This window comes from Pangasianodon hypophthalmus, chromosome 11 (genome assembly GCF_027358585.1).
Source record: "Pangasianodon hypophthalmus isolate fPanHyp1 chromosome 11, fPanHyp1.pri, whole genome shotgun sequence".
Classification (NCBI taxonomy): domain Eukaryota; kingdom Metazoa; phylum Chordata; class Actinopteri; order Siluriformes; family Pangasiidae; genus Pangasianodon; species Pangasianodon hypophthalmus.
The window spans coordinates 27,618,549-27,640,295 of NC_069720.1; the positions used below are offsets into that span (position 1 = coordinate 27,618,549).

Sequence of the window (21,747 nt, forward strand, 5' to 3'; positions counted from 1 at the left end):
ATCTGTGTACTGCATATCATTGGGTCCTCGGCTCCTGGCTGCCAGGATTGTTGTCTGGATGGTCGAGTTCCCTGTTTAAAGTGTGTTATTATGTACACGTATGTAAGGATTTAATAAAAAGGCATCATGCTCATTGGTTATTTCACTGTCATGATCCGCCCACTTCAGTTCATGAGATTTAGTTGGTCTATCAGTGTGGGTGAAAGAGAGAATGAGAAAGCCTGTGTGCCTCTGTGTATTGTTGCAGGGCTGGGGAGGAGGCTGCATTACCACTTTATGTTCTGTTTGGGGCTAAATGACTCCTTTTAAAACCCTGTACATTATAGAACTGATTGTTCCAGCCTGAGCTTACCTCAGCTCCTCTAACAACAATATTCACTTTACATAGATTGATATGTAACATGGTTTTAATCTAGCATGCTGAAATAAAATAATAAAACTGGTATTTGTAAATCTAAAATGAAAAGGGGATGTTAGTTTTTGTCCCATTCCCTCCATCTTTTATTCCTGCTTTGGGCATAGTGGATTTTAGACTGAGTTATTATCTAAAACTCAAGAGGGACCAGGAAGCTAAAGTGCTAGTTTTATATATTAGCCTACTGATGTAGATAAATGCATTAGAGTATTACTTTACATTACATTATTACAGCTTTTTCTGTTCATTATCTGCTATGACCCCTTACCCTTCTGTTCTGTGGTGCATAATGCAAAGATAATGCAAAAAAGAGGATGTACATAAAAATTATTCTTCCAAAAATGTAACTGGCCACTTTATTAGGAATATCATATTAATATCGTGTATGACCCCTTTCATAAGGTGTTGGAGATATTCCTTTGAGATTAATAATTGCTGCAGTCATGCTGTGAATCTCCCGTTCTGACGTGCTCTATTGGATTCAGTTCTGGTGACTGGGGAGGCCACTGAGAACGCTGAACTTACTGTCAGGTTAATGGGATCAGACTGAGATGACTTGTGCTCTGTGATATGGAACATGATCATGCTGTATTTAGCCATTATAAGATGGTAAATTGTGGCCATAAAGTGATGCACATGGTCTTTAGCAATACTCAGCTGGCCTGTGGAATTCAAATGATGTTTGACTGGTACTAAGGAGCCCAGTGTGTGCTGAGAAAACATTCCCCACACCATTACACCACCTCCACCAGGCTGGACTGTTGACCCAGCAGGTTGGGACCATGGATTCATGCAGCTGATGCAGAATTCTGTCTCTACCATCTGCAGCAGAAAGATCAGCAGTTTTTATAAATACATTAAAAAAAACAAATAAAATAAAATAAAATAAAAAAAAAAAAAAAAAAAAAAAATAAAATAATAATAATAATAAGGTACCAGATCATATAGTCCTCCATTTTGACCTTTGCACTGAGAATGTATATTGGGTTTTTTTTGTAGTTGTTGTTTGTTTGTTTGTTTGTTTTGCTATTTGTATACAGCTTTCTGTCATTTCTTTTCCATGCCTGTCTGAGAGAGAGAGAGAGAGAGAGAGAGAGAGAGAGAGAGGAGGCGTTCTACCAATAGGCGTTTCAGCCTGATCACGTGACCATGGCTGCCGACGCTACATCCGGTTTCCGGGCCCGGTCCACTTCCTTTCCGCCTGCACGCGCTCTGTGGTGAACACGCGTTACCCCGTTCCTCTCCGTGAAGTGAGTGTTCAGATAGAGCTGTGTGTTGTTGAAAAGGATGAAATAAACCCCAGCTCGTTTAGTGTATGTGTGTAGACTTACTGCTTGTTTAATGACGCTGTAGATTTTGTGGAAGTCGAGCTGAGATTAGAAGAAGAAAGAGCAGTTCCTCGCGTTAGCTTCGAGCTAATCTCCAGGCTAGCTGCTGGAGCTCCTGAAGCTGTGTAGTGGATCAGTACAGGGTTTAGAAAAACAAAACAGTGATGTTAGAGGAATAAATGTGGACCTTGCAGCAGATAAAAACTAAAATTAGCAGTTAAATTGCGAGTAGGAATGCTCAGATGTTTGTCTTCTTCAGATTAATGTCTAAATCTAAAACACTTAAAATAATAATAATAAAGCATACACACTAAGATAAGTATGAGTTCAGTTTCTCTTCCTGCTTGTACTATCTTCAGCTCATTATCTTGTGTTTTTTTCTTTATCTCGTGGTTGTAAACGGTGTGAGAGAGGAGCTGTAAATGTTGGAGCAGGAAAAGAACCAGACTCCACATGCAGAAGATACCTGCACTTGTACACTGCTTGTACTGATTTACTGCTGCCTGTGTGTCTCGTTGTTTTTAAAAGATCTTTGTGTGTTTGTTGTTTTTGTTTGTTTTTTTTTGTCCTTAAAGGATGCGTTACGTAGCTGCCTACCTCCTGGCTGCCCTCGGGGGCAAAGAGAACCCCAGCAGCAGCGACATCAAGAAGATCCTGGAGAGCGTCGGCATCGAGGCTGACGAGACCCGCATGGGGAAGGTGAGCTGAGGGAAGGGGGGAAAATTACCCCTCAGGGGTCCTTAGAAAGTGCCGTTTTCAAACAGGACCTTCTCGACGTTGTTATAATGCGAGAACGGTCGGGTCCAAGCACCACTCGCTTTAGCACCGCTGAACTGTAGCGTGATTTCGAATAAAGCCGCTGATTCTGAAGATTGTGTAGTTCTTATATTGCACAGTGCGGTTCTCACAGTTCCTGCGTTCTCGAATCTGGTTGGTCAGAAGGTGTGCAGTATTTCCGCACGGCTCGGGCTGTAGTTCCCGCTGTAACATGAACGACAGGTTTATATTAATGTGCTCGTTCTAATGCGTTACCGTTTCTATAGTAACAGCGCATACACGGGGACGCTCCTTATAAATATATTTAAAAACATTGATGTGACTTTCTTTTTTTTTTAAGGAGACATTTATTTAACATGTTTAATTGTTTAAAACATCAAACACATCAGAGTCCAAGCTGTGTGTCCTTTCATGCCTCGTGTCGTCAGTTGCTATCATCACTAACATTTTAACTGTAATGATCTGCTTTAACAGGTCGTGTCTGAACTCAGTGGCAAATCAGTTGAGGAGGTGATTGCTCAAGGTGAGTCTCACTCCACATTCTTCAACCTGCACCCAATAACTCTTTTTCTTTTGGACAAATTGTTTGAAGAAGGTGCAAAACTAGGAATGAATGAACTTATTCACATTACAAAGCTACTAACTGATGTGTGAAGTGTGCTGGTCGAAGGGTAAATTGATTTTAAATGAATAAGTGTAATAAATGTCTTTGAGATAAAGGGATGTTTGCTAAGCGCTCTGTATTAGTCTCCTACCAGCAGCAGTGCTTTAAAGAAATGTGTATTAAAAGGAAGCAAGTAGGAAATTAAGGCCAGCTTCCCTGGTTTTTAGCGAGACGTAAACAGTAGTGATGTGACGAAGGCGACCGCAGGGGTTTCCCTCCAGGGCTTATGGGTTACTTATCATGTGGATAAATGAAATATGAAACTGTAGTGAATGATGAAGCGTCACTTGAAACGATCAGGCGCCTCAAACCAGGATAAAATTCTGCATGTGAAAGCCGTCCAGTTAAATTCTTGAAGCATTTTAGACATCACATGCTCAGACTCGGAGTCTCGTACGTGTGTTAAAGGCAGGAGTCAGTCTATAGAGAACAGGTATCTGTAACTGACCTAAAATACTTCCTCAAAAACGCCTTTTCTCCTCTTACTCCTGTTGTGTGTTCATGTCTGGCAATATTTTGAGAATTCTTACCACATTTATTTCGTTCAAGTCTTTACCCTTTACAGTTACTCTTATCCCGAAGAGGAAGCAGTGACGGAACACTGTTTAAGTCTTTGCTCTGCGCTTATCCTTGCATTAATGAAGCATCTGGTTTTCTCTCCTTTCTCTGGCAGGTTACAGTAAGTTGGCCAGCGTGCCAGCTGGTGGCGCTGTTGCGGTGGCGGCATCTGGTGCTCCCGCTGCTGGAGGAGCCGCAGCTCCTGCAGGTTAGTGGCTCTCCTGCTCCCCTGATGTTTTATACTCTACGTCGTCTAGCCAAAATGCCCGTTTGTTTGAGATTTCTTCCACCCTGAACAATCACCTCCAGGCGTACCTTAACGCCTTGTTAGTCCACCTCGTGTATTTGTTCAGGCATCTGAGTGCGGCTCTGTGTTCAGTAGCTCAGTGTTCTCCTTCTGTCCTTTTTCAGCTGCAGCTGAGGAGAAGAAGGAGGAGAAGAAAGAGGAGTCTGAAGAATCCGATGACGACATGGGATTCGGACTGTTTGACTAAACCCTGTACTCGGGACCAAAATAAAACGTTTGTCAAAAAAAAAAAAAAGAATCAGTCGTTTATTCTAAAATTTTGTATGAGTGCAGTGTAGAGTACAAATAATAACTCGGACTTATATGGCTTGGGGTTTATTGTCTGATATAATGAATAGTTAATCATATGGAAAATCTTTAAATACAGGCTAATGAAGGTTCACAAAAATGTAAGAGTTTTAAAAGTGCTTGTCAGTGCCTGTAGTCTGAACTTGCTCAGGCTGAGGTGCGATGCTGGGAATGTTCGCGAAAGTCTAAACATAATCGATCGTGATCTACAGTCACCCAGTAACGTTCAAAAGACCTGTGAACTTAACTAGAAGCTAGGGTTAGCATAAGCTAATAAGTATGAAAAGTTTATAAAATGGTTTTAAAATGGAAATATTGTACATTGATATTGAGTTTAAAGATTTTGTCATGCAGTCAATACAAAAGCAGGAAAGTTGTCATCTTAATAATGTGTTAAATTTGCACTAAACAAATTAATTCAGTTTTACATTAGTTCTTACATTAGCCCTGGGGTGGATCTGTCTCAAGTTCCCTTGCACAATGTAAAATCAGTTCAACTGAATTACTATATTTTGCAGTATCGGGAACATTTAAAGCAGGAATCAGTTCACAGCTGCCAGTAAAACGAGGCATTTTTTAACTTTAGCAGAAGTTCAGTTCAATCCCATTTTATTTGTGTAGCGCCTTTTAACAATAGCTATTGTTCTGTGTGACGCTGGACAGAGAGGCTCAAAATCATTCTTCTTCCACAGCTGCGTTCTGTAAAGTCAGATAAGTGTGTTGAAAGGATGTTCAGTATGAAGTAGTACTGAGTAGTGAGTGGTATAATGAGCTCATTGCCAGATATTCTGAAGCATAATTCTTTGGTTTGATCAGATTAAAGAGTTACAGTGGATATAAGAAGCTTACATTCTCCTAAAAAATTTAAGTCAATATAAATCATGTCAGATCTTTTTCCACCTTTAATGTAGGAAAACAAATAAATGTTGCATAAGTGTGCACACCCCTTAACTAACACTTTTAACACTAACACTTTTGCTTGTGTGATAGCAGTCTTTATAGTCTTTTGGGGTGAGAGTCTACCACATTAGCACATCCTGATCAAGTGTTCTGATTTATTCTTAAAGCTTATTAACAGCAGTGTTATAATGAACATGGCTGAAATTAGTTTACACCTCACTTGGCAGTCGCAGGTTTTTAGCTATGTTTGGGTCTTACAACACGATTGCATGTGGTGTTAATGACTGTGAAGTAGACTCTTTCTGTTTCTCTGTACAATATGGCAAATATTGCAAAACTCAGTGCTAGTCTAAATACGATGTATTCCTAATTGTATGGAGAATTTTCTGTCACTACGCCTTTACAGTGTCCATCAAACGGTAGAGATTTCTTCAGAAACACTTTTAGGTGGTGTAAAATGATGTACTAATTAAAACTGTACAGTGGATTTCCTGGAGCGATGTGACCAGCAGCATATACACAGCTTTTATGTGACCACTAGATGGCAGCTTGGCCTATTGTTCAACCAGCATAAGGTTGCTTGGGATCCCATCTGGTACCAGCAACAACGAGGTCACCGAGATCATATATTTCCTCCATTTTGACTGATGTCATGTTCATGGTAGCAGTTTGAGACGACTTGTGCTTTGTGATGTTGCGCGTTATCATGCTGGAAGTAGCCGATATGAGATGGTAAACTGTAGCACATGGTCTCAGCAACAATACTCAGGTAGACCTCTGTATTCAAGTCATGCTCGATTATTATTAAAGCACCCCAGAAGACGTTCCCCACACCATTACACCACCACCACCAGCCTGAACTGCTGATCCAACACAGGACAGGCCATGTTTCAGTGTTGGACTGGGAGAAGCAGCACTTACTGGAGTAATAAAAAGCAGGATAATGGTGTATATAACATCAGAGGTGATTTACATCTGTTTCTACAAAGAGCTGTAAATGAATGAGCTACAAATGTGAACACCATACATGAAAGTTTTATGTTTCTTTATAGGATTATAATTCAGCGCAATCTCTTCAGAGTACAGCTGAAAAGTGGAAGTGAATCTGCGTTTCTGATCTGAACATGGGCTTGCAGGGCTGAGAGGATTTTTTTTAACATTTTTTTTTTCAGGTGTTGCTCCCAAAATAGAGGTGGTTTTATGATTTCCTAAAGTGCAGGTGTGTAAAGAAAAAGACTGGTACAGTGAACAAGGGTGAACAGTGAAAACACACTTAATTATAATTAAGTAAAATAATTAATTATAAAAAAAAAAAAAAAAACATGCGCTTAGTATAATTACTGAAGGTACTTAAGGGTGATTCTAGAGTTTAACCTTAAGAGTGTATGATGTAAGATGAGTGTGCTGTGGCCTGGGAAACCCTTCACATGCTGACATTTTCCACTATACACTTCTAAAATCTTTTTATTTGAATCAGCATATTTCTCTTTTGCATGTATCTCAACCAGAAGTAAAGGTCTAGCATTTTAAAGCTACACGCAAAAGTGAAAAGGCAGAAAATTGCACTTAAATGTTCCATTCCAATCTTCAAGCAGACGTTAAACTGGCTCCTTACTTAACCAAGCTCAAATCAGAAAGTAAATAAAAATATTTCCAGGATGTTTTGCTAAAATAAATGTATGATTTCTTAAAGTTGTAGCACAGAAGGATTTAACCAAAACCTGATTCCTTGCTTTTTATTTTTTTGGTTGTTTGCCAGAATTCAACCACAGTGACATCCGATAGGTTTACTTCCTCTTTCCTTTCTGTGTTCACGGTCACAAACAGACATTTGGCTTTTTTACTTTAATGGTCAAAGGGTTTTTATTGTGTTTGTGTCTAATCTCTAGGACTGATACACTCATCACTTCCTGTTTTACTCTCGTATGAAAATGTCAATCGTTTTCATAGCAATTCGACTTCCCCGTAACAACAACTACAAAAGCCTTCTTTACATAAGGCATTAAAAAAATATCCCCGAGAATGGTCAGGGGTATATTTGGTCTCAAGGCCACACATTTCATATGAAATCATATGACTCGATGTAAGTTTCGGGATGCATCAGTAATTTGTTGATTATTTGGAATGATTACGTTGACGGTCAAAGAGAGAAATGATGAAACAGCTTTGAGAAGACGTTATAGCCACATTCTTTATTCAGTCTAAGCAGGCTAGGTTTCAGGATGTCCTGCCCAGTTTAAAATCAAAAACCTTCTGAATGCTGAACATCCATGAAAACCTCGTTTATCTACTCTCAGGACTGAAGAGTAGTTCTACTCCACCTCTGGCGTTTCAGTCTAATCTTAGATTGAGTCCTGGGGAATTTACTTGCACTACAGTTTACTCATTCTTCTGTTCATGAGATTAAAGTGTGTGTGTTAGATGATGACGTTTCTGGTCAAATGCTACCATCAAAATCTTTCATAAACATTCAGAACGTAAAAATGTAATAATAGGAGACTGAAGAGGTGCAGGTCAGAGCTGTTCTTGTACCAGGACGTTATGTTTTTTTTTTTAGCTTGGACACTTGGACTTGCAGAAGTCATTAGACCCTTAAACACCATTTCCTGAGTGATATTTGCTGGCTGAATAAGATGATGGCATAAATGCGTGTTTTCAGCCCAGTTTCGTGGTTGAGAGTCAGGGGTTATGGTCCCATGCTAGTGAATAGCTGCAGGTTCAAGGCACCTGACTGTAAAAGCAAGACCTAAAAGTAAAAGCCACATGATTGGATGAATTCATGAACCTGCAGAGGTACAGGTGTTCCTAATAAAGTGAACAGTGATTTTATATATATAAAGTAGTTTTTTTTTTATTTTTTTTTTTTAAAATAGTTATGCATTATTCCTTATTCATTTAGTTTCACATGGAGGAATGAAGAAAATTCCTACAAATCCTTAACTTCAGCAACGCTATAGACGACCTGGCTGTGTGTTTGTCCAACACTGCAAAATGGGTCACAAGGGAATAATTTATAAGCACACAAATCAATGTGAAGAGAAAAAAAAATGTATTACTTTAAAAATATTATGTAATAGTCTACACTACTGCATCTTTCACAAACCCTAAGGGCACGCATCAGGCAGAATGTGCTGCTTTTAGAAAGCTTAAATAAAACACACACAATGTACAGGATCCAGCAACTTTTTTTATTTGATTGGAATACAACTTCAGCAATAAAACAGCACATTCAGGTAAATGACAAATCACGAGCAACAGGAAGCAAGCTGGAGCTGAAAACTGAGCGCGTCTAACTGGACCACCGTGTGGTAGAAGAATGGAAAAAGGAAGATGGCAGGATGGTGTAAGTGAAGGTGGCGTGGAGGCGATTTAGCTGCTCTCGCTGCCCAGCGTGTGTTTATCAAACAGATATTCAGCCATGCCGTTCTGAGGCGCTCCCATACGGCGCAGGTTAGCCACCCAATCAGCAAGCTCCTTAATGGACTTCACCTGTTCGTCCAGGTAGTGCGTCTCAATGAAGTCACACATCTGAAGAGACACAGTAAGAATAATGCATGTTTAACCATGACTCAAATAATAAGTCATGTGACTAACGGGATGTCCAAAGTCCAGTTCTTTCTACCCCAACTGACTCAGCTCTGATTACACTGGAAGTTTACAGTGGTGGTTTCTGCCCTTTGTTCAGAGCAGATAAAACCCTGCAGAACAAGTCTAGCCAGCTGAAGAAGTTCGTCTATTCCTGCTTTGTGAAGGACGTTGGCAAGCTCGGCCAAACCAGACCCTGGGATTTCCTCTTTTCATAATTCTTTTCATCATTTCAAAACTGACCTCATACTTTGTTCTCATGAGGCAGCTGGGTTCAGAGGAGTAAACTAGTGATTAATGCAACAGCAGACCCATCTATCTTTAGCTCATGGGTTTCCCATGCTAGGGGTCGAGACTCCATGTGGGAATGCTGGATTTATTAGATGAACTCACAAGATAAACTCAATTTCTTCTTTAGGTTTATTCAACCATTTTACAAATTAATATTAGAAATACCAAAGATGGATTGTGTGTGCTAATATTTGAAACGGTTCTGGGAAACCAATACGTACTACTTCAGTCTTTAACTATCCCTGACACGCTGCAGTAGCGTAGCTCCTCCTCTAAACAAACTAGCGTTGTGTCTCAAATTGCATCTCTGTGTTCTATTCTAGACTGTTGTTACTGACTACTCACACTAACCGGTTTCCCTACTACAGCTAGTGGTTTAATTTTAAAAACCTCTCATGTCGCCTTCAAACCTACCAAAAGGTCTGTTTTGTGTCTTCTGGATTTTCTGAGATTAGCAAATACTTTTCAATGTAAGGTCAGTGTTTTATATTTAAGACGCAGCTCATGACAACAATCATGAGGACAGAAGCAAGTTTAAGAGAGACAGAGCTCATCGGTGTGTTTAAGGTGGATGTATATTTAAAATAAATAAATCGCTGAACGTTTTGCAGCTTGACTTGGAAACCTGACGGATGTTATTAGCACAATAACGTGTTCAAATCCTACAGTCGGGGCCGTTTACCTGAACACAGTTTGGGTAGTTGCAGGTGTGTACTTACGTGAGGGTCGTTGTGATCAGAGGCCACCTTGTGCAGGTCCAGCAGGGACTGGTTAACATTCTTCTCCAGCTGTAGTGCGCACTCCAGGGCCTCCACACCGCTGCCCCACTCGTCACGCTCCGGTTTCTGTCACGCACACAAGCAAAGAAACACAAACAAGTCAATAACAACAACAGCTGCATTTCCCCATTCTCTCCTTCATAGAAATATTTCAACTTTTAATTGTTTTTATCTTTCTACAGTGTTATCTTCCTTCAGCCTGCTGGCCATTTTAACCCACTTGGAGCTTTACTGACTCTGAACGATAAGAACTCCACCCAAACAAACTGTCGGTATCTGCACTTCGCTTCATGCCACTCCCTAACAGAGCTCTCGTTGTTGAGTATTTACTGCCAGTGTGATAAAGCAGCATGTCACTACTTTAAAACAACCTTTAAAACAACCTTTAAAATCAAAGTGTGCATAGCTAGATGCTAGAAAAGAACAGCATGCTACTGTAGCTAGCTGCAATGTAAATTAGGGGATCGTAATGTGTCAGTAACTACGAACAGGACATGATGTGTAGCGATGCCAGAGAAACCTGCATATCTCCTGCTCCAAAGGCTAAGAGAACTGCCTTCTAACTTTTGAGATGTTTCAGACGTGTAGCAGTGTATGCAACACAGCTAATATTTTAGCACTTCCCCTAGCCAACTAATTCACTCTGCTAGAACACCAGCCCTGCTTCCATCACGTGCTGTTTAAGGTCAGTTTCATCATAGCATCAAGAGATTTTTTCTCCTTACACGATAATTACCTAAAAAAAATCTTTCATGAAAACTGAAAATTCCCTTGACTACATGTGCTCATTTTCAGTTTAACATATATATTTTTTTTAATTATGCTTTTTTTCTTTTCTTTTTTTTTTTTTTTTTTTTTTTTTTTTTTAAAATGTACCCTGATGTCCTGCAGGAAGATTCTTCCTCCCCTCTGGTTCTGGACTTTCATCAGTTTCTCTGCATGCTCGCGCTCCTCGTGCGACTGCTTGCGGAAAAACTTGGCAAAGTTGTGCAGAGCCTGGTCGTCTCTGTCGAAGAAGTACGACTGAAAAAAATAAATAAAAAAAAGTTACTCATTTACACACTGAACTCAGTGCGCCTTCCCATCATGCATCACTCCATGGGTAATAAACCCCCCTCCCCCCCTCCTCTGTACAGATTAGATAACTAAACCCATACCCATTCGGACCATGTGACAGCAAAACATTTCCACTCTTTTGTCTTGTGAAATGATTTACGACCTTTTTTTTTTAACCAACAGACACCTCATGTCTTTTTACTTCAGCATTTCATTATTGCCTTTTATAGAACTGTCTCCTTTTTTTGTTAATTCTTGATTCTTCTTATAGGATTCTCATGTATTATATCATGTATTATTTTTCCCCCTCCACTGTGAGAAGACGATGATCCGTATCCGAAACTCTTACCATGGACAGGTAGACGTAGGAAGCGTACATCTCCAGGTTGATCTGCCGGTTGATGGCAGCCTCGCAGTCCTGGTGGAAATTCTGTCTCACCTGAGAGCTCATGTTGCTACACAAACACACACACACAAACACACACACACAAACACACACACACAAACACACACACACAAAAACACACACACAAAAACACACACACAAAAACACACACACAAAAACACACACACACACAAACACACGAGAGACTGATTACAGAAGAGTAGGCACTGCGCAGTGAAACATTTCAACTGATCTTGGTCTAAATGTTCTTGCAGTAAGACGAAAGAACAAACGGTGTTTCTGGAATAATGACTTCTTGTCCTAGTGGAGACTTTAACATGTCATCTCTACACTCTGTAGGAAGCACTTACACAATCTCACTTCTAATACAATCCCAGGTTTCAGGAAACAACAACAGCGAACTCAAAAGGAATCCACTTCTAAATACAATGTTTAAAACGTTACGTAACGTGAGGTGACTAACAGCACATTACTGAGCAAAACCACGCGTGACTGGTTACACCACGTATCCTTTTACGTCTGAAGTGAGCGATGACCTCAGAGTGACTGTGCAAAAACCTTAAACACGATACGGTTCAGTGTGAAGGGTGCTGTAGTGTAAACCATGAACAGATTCACCAGTACTGGATACCGTCACGTCCGTACACACCTAGTGCTCCTGTACACACTCGCTGCGCACTCGGAGACGCGACACTACAGGCAACGTCACGCTCTAATTACAGCTTTCAAAGCCATCAAGAACACGCAGCGTGACCCAGTCATTATTACTGCTCACCTGACAGATGGCTAGACACGGGTTTGTGTGTGATTTCTGAAGAAGCAGGAAGCTTCACACACACACACACACGCTATCAGCTGTTCTAGTAAACCTTTACGAGGTGAGACCTTGCGCTACACCACAGCTGAAGCTTTGCGCACGGCGGATGAATCTGACGTGTAGTTAAAGGTAAACAGGCACTTAAACACAAGTCACCCTGAAACACATTAAACTGGACTGTACTGTGACGTCACAGAGCGACACTCATCTCAGTCTACAGCGGCGTTTACCAGAACAAAAAACACACAGGAAAAGGGAAAGTGTGTGTTTTCTCTCGTTCAACGTCACATTAATGAGAAATGCAGAAAGCCTGTGAGAAGCGAAGCGGTGTTCGGCGGAGGAGGAGCGTACAACAGACTAAAGCGCCGCTGCATCGTTCTCGTTAGGGAGATTAAAGACGTCATGTTGATTAGCAATACTGACACGCAGGCGGTTCCTCTTCCTCACACTCAAACACACCTGAGCTCATAAAGTAATGGATAAGGCCTTCCTGAGCGCGTTTTACAGCTGCACAGGGTGACACAGCGTTTCTCTTATCGCCGCTTTACGATAAAGGACACAATCACGAGGCCCACGCAGCCGCCTGGCTTCCTCAGATATCAGCTTCAGCTTTCTCCGCTGGACGACGGGCGAAGTCCAGCGCAACCCGGAGCACGGGCAGGACAAGCGTTTCCCCAGACACCCGACTGTCACTGGACCACCAAGGCTGTGATCATGTAATCCAGCGGTTCTCACACACACTCACACACTCACAGTAATAACAGATGTTTATGAAAGTTTACTGTCAGTTCAAAGGCATTTATTAAACACATGGTCCTCTGCTCTCAAGCTGTTCAAGTTCAACACACTGAGCCTGGAACTGATCACCTTACTGTTAAACCACACACACTCACACACACACACTCACTCACACACACACACACACACACACACACTCACTCACTCACACTGCGGCCTTTCCCAGATCACCTTCACGTTATTTAATCTGCCTCGGATTACACTTCATCCACCGTCACACTTTCTCTCTCACGTCAAAAACATGATGTTTATTTTATTTATTTATTAGTTATGTAATCACTGGCCTTAGCGGCCTAACGCGCGCGCGCACACAAAGCGTCGTGTTGTTTTCGTTGTTTTTTTTTTTTTTTTGTTCCTAACCGTATTCTGATAAACCCCGCCCTCTGCGCTAGGATTGGCTGCTTCTATTCGCGCTTCTGCGCTACGATTGGTGCGTTGTGGCCCGCCCCAGTTCAGCACCCAATCAGAAACCGGACTTCACGGAAACAGCCAATCCTTGCGCATGAAGGAAGATTTACCGGAATATACGTGGACTTAAATAAATAAATAAATAAATAAAAAAGCATGGCGTGGTATTGTCAATTTTTACAACGTATCTAATAAATATTTCATTAAGAATAATCATAGAAAACACACACTTACCTTTAGTCGGTTTAGTTTCGTAGTTTAGCAAAGCGGATGATTTACGGCTTTTTTTCAGCGCTGCAAGCTAAATTCTTTAGTTTAAGATTAAGTAGTTTCTCCGTGCTAAACTTATCAGAGTTAAAGGAAGTGATTGCGATGAAAGACAGAAGCTAAGGTTGCCGTTCAAGCACTGTTGAAGCGGAGAACCTTCTCTCTGTCCAGGAGCTGGGATCGATGTGACATTGAGCCGTCGCGCAGCGGCTTTTATTAGCGCAGTTCATGCATATTCATAACGCAGGAGGGGCGTTCTTTATATCAGCCAATCAGATACGAGCTCAAGGCGCGCATGTGTATGACGCAATAACGCAGGAGGTTGGTGGAGTTCTGTTTCTAGCCAGTCGGTTTGTTTATTAGCGCCAGGCTTTAGCAAAGCGACTAGCTAGAAATGGCGGAAATTGTTGTTTAAAGGTTTTTAAAATAGCAAAAAAGTTGGATTTGAGTTGCTATGAAGTTAAAGAGTGGAACAAAACACGTTACAACATTTAATTCAGACGTTAAAGACCAAAATCACTGCTGTAAACAAAATGACAAACATCTAACCTAATTATCAGCCATTAATAGTAGATCCAGTAGATCATATATATATATATATATATATATATATATATATATATATATATATATATATATATATATATATATACACACACACATTTTTAAATTCATATTCTCAGCTTTGTTTTTGTTTTTTAAGTTGATAAGATGATCTGTCTCTGAGACTCGGACCCTGGACAGGTAGATGTAGGAGGCGTCCAGCTCCAGGTTGAAGGTCCTGGTGGAAATTCTGTCTCACCTGAGAGCTCAGGTTGCTACACACAAACACACACACACACACGAGAGACTGATTACAGAAGAGTAGGCACTGCGCAGTGAAACATTTCAACTGATCTTGGTCTAAATGTTCTTGCAGTAAGACGAAAGAACAAACGGTGTTTCTGGAATAATGACTTCTTGTCCTAGTGGAGACTTTAACATGTCATCTCTACACTCTGTAGGAAGCACTTACACAATCTCACTTCTAATACAATCCCAGGTTTCAGGAACCGACACCCTACTAAACAAACCAAGCAATACATTCACAGTTTACTTAATAAAGAATATAGAATATTTTGATATAAATATAAAGATTTAAAAAAAAAAATTACATCATGTTAATAATGTGATTATCAGCACATTATTGAGCAAAAAAAATGTGACTTGTGCAACTATAATTACACAACGAATCCTTTACGTCTGCTCGAATCATCCAGAAGTGAGTAATGACCCCAGAGTGACTGTGCAAAAATACATCAAATTTAAAATAAACTAAAAAAAGTCTCTGATTTTATTGCTTATAGATACAGAAATAAACACCATGTGAGGCAAATGGCAATCTGGTCACGTCAGTACATTTGCAGATTTTTGCATAAACTGACACATCTTCTCTTAAACAGTAATAATATCAATACGAAGAAAGAATTAGAAGGAAAAAAATTCATTGCTTTTGTCCCCTGCGTTATCATTTTGAACTCTGGATATTATCGTATTAATATAATAATATCCAGCGTTGTTGTTTTTGTGTCACCGTTTTATAAAAGCGATGTGTGATGATTAAAAAAAACAATGCATGGTCTTTTCCTCATTAAATAATAAAGAAATGAAATAAAGTTTTAAATACTGTCAAAAATTGTGATATCTGTTGCATAAAAAAAAAAAAAATTACCCTAATCAACTCTAGTGTCTTGCCATAAAGCAGTAAAATGTTGTTGCTTATGTGGCAGACTGGGTTTTAGTTTTCAGATCAGCATTTAAACAAAAAAACAAAACAAAAAAAGTCAATACCAGGGTTTGGGTTTTGTCTCAGTAGAACGTCTAGACTGTATGACAGCAGTCCTACAATACGTTACAGTTAATTAGAGGTCCTGGATCTAATAACAGGTGATGGTGTGTATCCTCGGGCCATAATCACACATCAGGCAACTCGTAGTTCCATCACGTACTTATGCATATGGCATGATGTCCTGATCTGCATGTACTGATTCCAAATCAATGTATTATTGGTCATTATAAACATATAATTGAGCAGTGTTTGTAAACTTCATCTCAGAGAACAGGATTATGGAACTGCCATCTCACAGAGGTATACACACACACACACACACACACACACAGTGTTCCTTCAGCCTATTGTCCACAATAAGGAGCTATTCTTCTAGCCTCCTGTGGAATAAAGCACAAGGTTAATGTGTAGCGTGATAGATTGTACAACCATTTATTGACGCGTATAAAAGGTTGCTCAAGGTGTGTGTTTGTGTCACTTTAAATGGCGACAAAGGCCGTATGAAGTGCGTTGTGTCCATGTGGAGCAGCTGCCGCCGATATATGCAAGCACTTAGTGTCACAAGGTCATGCTCGAGCTTCACACATGACCACTCAGAATTACACGCTGAATGGGTTCCAGGTTCAGAGTTACATGGTCATAAACCGCAGTGTGTGATAGAAGTACATGTCGACACCCATGTACATTGGCTCCGACAGTGGAGTGTAATTAAGTAAGGAACTTTGCGAGTGAAGAAACAGAAGGAATTCCAGCTTTGACTAGAAGAAGATTCATCCACTCTTGTGTAATGTTGTTGTTCAGTGTGACTCAGACTGTGCGCGAGTCACGCTGTTCTGGAGATGTGAGTGTGTTGTGGAGATTTTGAGGGGAAATACAGCTGAAAAGTGAGAACAGGCAGGAGAACTGAGCGGACATAGTGTGTTCCTGTGTGTGTGTGTGTGTGTAAAATCTCTGTTATATTTAACTTCTGTTACTTTTATAACTATCGTTGTAAAGCATCTGTTTTCTTTAGAAACTTCCTACATAAACTGAAATTGTTGTTGTTCGTATCATTGTAATGTTGAGTGCTGCCTAAACTCTTTTTCCTCTTTCTCTTCCCACCATCACAATGACTCATCCTAAGGTCATCACAGTAGCCTTTCACAAAACACACATCTGCACCCAGGCTTTTATTACACACATTCGCCGTAAGTGATAAAAGATGTTTTGAGAGGTTAAAGGCACGTCTAGACAGAATCTATGACCTAATATTTAACATCATGTATAATTAATTTATCTACACAACACCTGACAGGTCTTGTTAGGTTTAATCAGATTTCTTATGAATAGTTTAATTTAACACCGGTGGGAAGTCTTTATTGAGGATCAAGGCTACTTCCCAACACACACACACACTACAAACCATACTTTGAAAGGAAAAGAAAAATGACAAAAAAAAAAAAGTTTACATTTCTCTGTTCTGTCTGTGTGCTTCCAAGGAAAAGAATTAAAATTGACAGATCAACATCCAACCAGCGGAAACATGTACATGTACATGTAAGCTATTAGCTAGCTGAGAGCTAGACTAGCTAGCCAGATCTTTTGATGCTTTACAGTATGAAAGCTCTGTTTTAAATGTAAAATGTTCAGAAACGTGCAAAATAACATGCACTAATGCTAACTTTCTTTAATGGAGGTGGTGCTCACTTCAGTATAGCTCACTTAGTGAGAACATAAAAGTTCAAACATGCGTTCCTCAGATACACATTTTCACATTTTTTTAACTAAGCAGATTTTCACCAAAGGAATTATTTCTTATCTGAATCATTTTACTTTTATTTTACTCAAGTGAATTATTCCTAGAGTGAATTATTCCTGTACTTTTACTCAAGTCAGTGTGTTTTGTCCTCCACTGCTTCTGCCATGTCGATCTGACTCCAGAAGAGACGAGCACAGTGAGAGCACTAGCGTTATGCTTTTTTGGTATTCAATCCAGTCTTGTGAGCTTGACTTAAGCGTTCCTGGTTTTGAAAGGTTTGCCTTGGTGCTTTTTCTGTGAATGTGTGTAACATGTTTGGACAGATCGCTGGCATGGTGTCTGGTGTGGTTATTAGGAACTGTTTTTTTTTTTTGTGGTTCGTAGGGAAGTCTGGGAAGCAAGTTGTCTTTAGTTCCTTTTCTGTTGATGTAGGATTAGTCGTGAACATTAGGAAGTAGAGGCTTGTTTTGTTTTGTTTGGGCCTGGGTTATCCCCAAAGATTTTCCACCGCTGCTGTTTGTGTCTGTTTTTTCAGTTGTTGTAAATACTGTATATAATTTGTCATAAAATTACCTTCAGTGGTTCATATACACAAGAAATACATATGCACACAGCATTCTCTACAACCCACTACACTCCACTAGCTGGCAGATCTGAGCACTGGAGAAATATTTTCAAGTTTCTTTGTCCTTTTCCGTATTCTCGCAGCATTCTAAAGAGCATTCAACTTTTTTCATTAAAAAGGCATTGACAGTTTATCTGACAGGTAAATGCATGAATTGGGTTTTCTCTTGATTTTGCTATGTTTTTAAGGTAGTAGAAGATTGAATAGGAATAAAAGTGGTACCAGAATTGATCTCTGAGGGACCCCACATGCTGACGGAGGGATTTTAATCTAATTTATCCAATTTAATATTCATTGTCTTACAATTTTCGCCTTCCTTCTAGACACGACCTGAACCAAGTGCTGATTGTTCCAGGCAGTCCTACCTAGTTGTACAGTCTTGCTGGAAGTATTTAGTGGTTGTGCTGTGGAAGGCAGCAGAAAAGAAAAACACAAATATTGCAAAATGGACCAGCCAAATGTCACCATAGGGTCAAAATTGTCATGTATTCCTACCATCATGGGGAAAGAGCTAAATGCACGTACACAGCAAGAGACTTACAACTAAAACACAACACTGAGGGATCTGTACCTGCGTTCGAAAGGGCACTACAGACCTAAACTCCTGAGAATCTGAAAATTATATACAAGCCCAGATCTTCTCATCACTTTAATTAATTAACACAGACACAGCCATGCTAACATGCTCATCTAAACGTCATGTGGATTTAAACACAGTCTCCACTAAACCCTCCCTGGGTTGATTCCAGTTTATCTCCCACAGCAGAGATTAATGTAGCTGTAGCCTTTTTATGAGCACCCATTATTGACAAAAATCAGTTGACTGTTTGTCCAGTAGGTTTGAAGGTGGAATTGTAGTGGAAGGCTGGAAGTTATGCAAATGATAATATAGTTGAACTTGAGCATAAATGTATAAATACAGACTATACTACAGAATGTGTAAAATACAACTACAAAACCATATATTTAAAAAATAATAATAACATGATGTAGCTTATCAATGTCATTTTAAGCACATACATTAATACTGCTGTTTAACTACATTTAGAGCATGGAGAAGATTTGTAAATTTGATGTTTAACTGAAACAAACTCCTTTAAAGAGTAGCTGCAGGTCTGTTCTGCTTGGTGTTTGTTAACTTCTTTCATCATTCCTTCTGATATGTAGCTCTTATTCGCTTTGTTGTTTGGCATTATTCACTGTCATTATGAAAGGTCTTTATATTTATTTATTAAGAATTATTCATAATAATTTGTTTAATAATTCATTTCTTTAGCTCTGGTACTGAGTTCCAGTTGTTACGCTGCAGATGTGACCACTGCCTGCAATTTCCCCTTCCTCGTGTAGCTCTTTCTTCTAAATAAACGCAATTTCTTGCACAGTCAGTTCAAAGGTCTAATACTAATAATTATCTGGTGCTGATGCGCCAGTTTTTTTATTAATATAGTAACGTAATTATTTTTGTTGCTCTGATATACACTATTCCTTAGTATTATTATATTTTTCATAACCTTTATTCTCGAAACATTGCAACTTTTTCTTTGTAATATTACAAATTTATTCTCAAAAATTTATGACGTTATTCTTGAAATCTTGTTATTTTTATTGTGTAAATAGTGGCCCTAAAACCCTGTCATGCTTTTTCACCATGACAATTTGTATTTTATGTAGAATAGTACATATTAGTGGTGTAAAGCAGTACTTACATTCTGATATAGTAATCTGTATCTGGACAAAAAAAAAAATCTGTATCTGTATTCAGATTAAAACTTTAAGTGGTCTTGGTCTACACTGGAAAGTTCTTTAAAAATTATTACTAAATATGGCAATGGAAACTCTGGAAAACACTGGAAAAAAAATTAAAGGTAGAAATGCCAGCACTGTAAACATGGTTTGTGAATTCTGGCTCTGACAGTTCCTCAATTTCATGTCACTAGAGTTTATAATAAATGAGAAATTTGTTGTTTTTTCACAATCCTGCTTATGCAAGTATTATTTTTGTTTGTACCTAGTAAACCTAGTCTAGTCTAATTTAAATCTCTGTGACCCTGACAAGGCAGGTACTAAGGATGCTGTAAATACGTCACACAGTGCATTAACATGAATGTGGTCTTTCTTTGTACTGCGAGCTTCATATCTGGCCCCTTGCTTGTGTTCACATAGTAAAACCTCCTACTCATGCGACATTTCCTACTGGCTCCCCAGGACACTGTCCTGATGCAGACCTTCCCTGTCTCAACCTCATGACATATAAACCTTTCTGGCAAGCTTTACAAAAAAAAAAAAAAAAAAACCCAACAAGAACAAAAAAATTAATATTGCACCTGCTGTTTGTATGTGTATTTGTATCTGTTCACTCTGAGTAATGCATTCTTATTCAGTTACAACCCTAGTACATACATACTATGTGTGATTGTATGTGGATTTAGACTAATGCTTGTCTAAGTATGAAAAAGACTGCCATCTCCCGGCAAGATTGAGGTACAGCATGTACTGCTTAGAGTGACATACTTCTGACTGGGTATTTATTAAATAAATAAATTGGAAAATATAGTGAACATTGTTTGCTGTAAAAGAAGTTTTGCTATATAGAACTAGCTCTTACAATCTCTATATAAAAAAAGCTTGTTTAATTTACACTTTATGGGTTGGACCAGAAATGAGGAGCCAACTTTGGACGACTCAAAAAAGGGCTCTTTATTTTCCTTCACTGTTTCTTTCGCTCTTCAGGGATTTTACAACCCCTGGCAAAAATTATGGAATCACCACACTTAGAGGATGCTCACCCAGCTTTTTTACTTTATAGCAAACAAACAAATCACAGATATGATGCAAAAAAGGTTTTGTTCAATAGCTTAACATTCTGGTTTTGTGGAACATACATAAAAAAAATTACTGACATTTTTTTTTACTAATGGCATGTCTTTTTCCAAATCAAGTAGAGGAAAAAAATATGGAATCACTCAATGTTGAGGAAAAAATTATGGAATCATCAACAAAAAAACACAATTAATACTTTGTTGCTCCTCCTCTGGCTTTTATTCTTTGAGGCATAGACCTCACTAATGAAAAACAATATTCCCCATCAATCTGGTTCCAACTTTCTCGAATAGCAGTTGACAGATCAGCTTTGCAGGGTGGAGCCTTAACATGGACCATTTTTTTTACTTTTTTCCACCATAAATTTTCAATTGGATTGAGATCTGGACTGTTTGCTGGCCATGTCATTGAGTTGATATGCCTTTCCTGAAAAAAAGCTTTAAAACTGTTTGCTCTGTGGCATGATGCATTGTCATCCTGAAAAATTATTTCATCATCACCAAACCTATTTTCTCTGGATGGAATGAGAAAATGTCCAAAATGTCACTGTACAACTGTGCATTGACTGCTGAGGTAATGACTGCCACCTCCCCTGGTCCTTTACCTGACATGCAACCCAATATCATAAAGGAGTTGGGAAATTTGATTGGTTCAGGCAGTCATCTTTATATGTTTTGTTAGAATGGCACCAGACAAAAGTTCCAGCATCATCTCCTTGGCCAATGCAGATTCATGATTCATCACTGAATTTCACTTTCATCCAATCATCCACACTCCATGATTGCTTCTCCTTAGCCCACTGTAACCTTGTTTTCTTCTGTTTTGGTGTTAGTGCTGGTTTTCTTTTGGCTTTTCTATATATAAATCTCATTTCATTCAGCCGGTTTCTTACAGTTCTGTCACAAACATTGACTCCTGTTTCCGTCCATTTGTTTTTCATTTGTTTTGTTGTGCATTTTCTATTTTCAAGGCATAGTGCTTTGAGTTTTCTATCCTGATGCTTTGACATTTTCCTTAGTCTGCCTGTATATCTACCTTTCATAACCTTCCCATTAAGTTTATACTTGCACCAAATTTTAGACACAGCTGACT

The 21,747-nt window shown here is 39.2% G+C and overlaps 2 protein-coding genes across 2 annotated transcripts; one reads left to right on the forward strand and one right to left on the reverse strand.

Annotated features, from left to right (window-relative positions):
- The first annotated feature begins 1,529 nt into the window (after window positions 1–1,529).
- On the forward strand, window positions 1,530–4,287 carry rplp2l (ribosomal protein, large P2, like). The gene is made up of 5 exons (XM_026910145.3): window positions 1,530–1,665; window positions 2,319–2,442; window positions 2,995–3,043; window positions 3,858–3,950; window positions 4,154–4,287. The coding sequence occupies exons 2-5, from the start codon at window positions 2,320–2,322 to the stop codon at window positions 4,234–4,236; spliced, it is 348 nt and encodes a 115-aa protein (XP_026765946.1). The 5' UTR covers window positions 1,530–1,665; window position 2,319; the 3' UTR covers window positions 4,237–4,287.
- A 4,117-nt stretch (window positions 4,288–8,404) lies between these two features.
- On the reverse strand, window positions 8,405–13,850 carry fth1a (ferritin, heavy polypeptide 1a). Its single transcript, XM_034308836.2, has 5 exons — window positions 13,612–13,850; window positions 11,298–11,403; window positions 10,769–10,915; window positions 9,833–9,958; window positions 8,405–8,765 (listed from the first exon to the last, which is right to left on the reverse strand). Exons 2-5 carry the CDS (start codon window positions 11,397–11,399, stop codon window positions 8,607–8,609), a joined length of 534 nt encoding a protein of 177 aa, XP_034164727.2. The 5' UTR covers window positions 11,400–11,403; window positions 13,612–13,850; the 3' UTR covers window positions 8,405–8,606.
- Window positions 13,851–21,747: the final 7,897 nt, after the last annotated feature.

Coding starts and splice junctions, on each gene's coding strand:
- rplp2l (XM_026910145.3), top strand. CDS start 2,320: ATGCGTTACGTAGCTGCCTACCTCCTGGCTGCCCTCGGGGGCAAAGAG. Junction 2,443..2,994: donor ACGAGACCCGCATGGGGAAG/GTGAGCTGAGGG, acceptor CTGCTTTAACAG/GTCGTGTCTGAACTCAGTGG. Junction 3,044..3,857: donor TGAGGAGGTGATTGCTCAAG/GTGAGTCTCACT, acceptor TTTCTCTGGCAG/GTTACAGTAAGTTGGCCAGC.
- fth1a (XM_034308836.2), bottom strand. CDS start 11,399: ATGAGCTCTCAGGTGAGACAGAATTTCCACCAGGACTGCGAGGCTGCC. Junction 10,916..11,297: donor CCTACGTCTACCTGTCCATG/GTAAGAGTTTCG, acceptor TATTTTTTTCAG/TCGTACTTCTTCGACAGAGA. Junction 9,959..10,768: donor TCTTCCTGCAGGACATCAGG/GTACATTTTAAA, acceptor TGTGCGTGACAG/AAACCGGAGCGTGACGAGTG.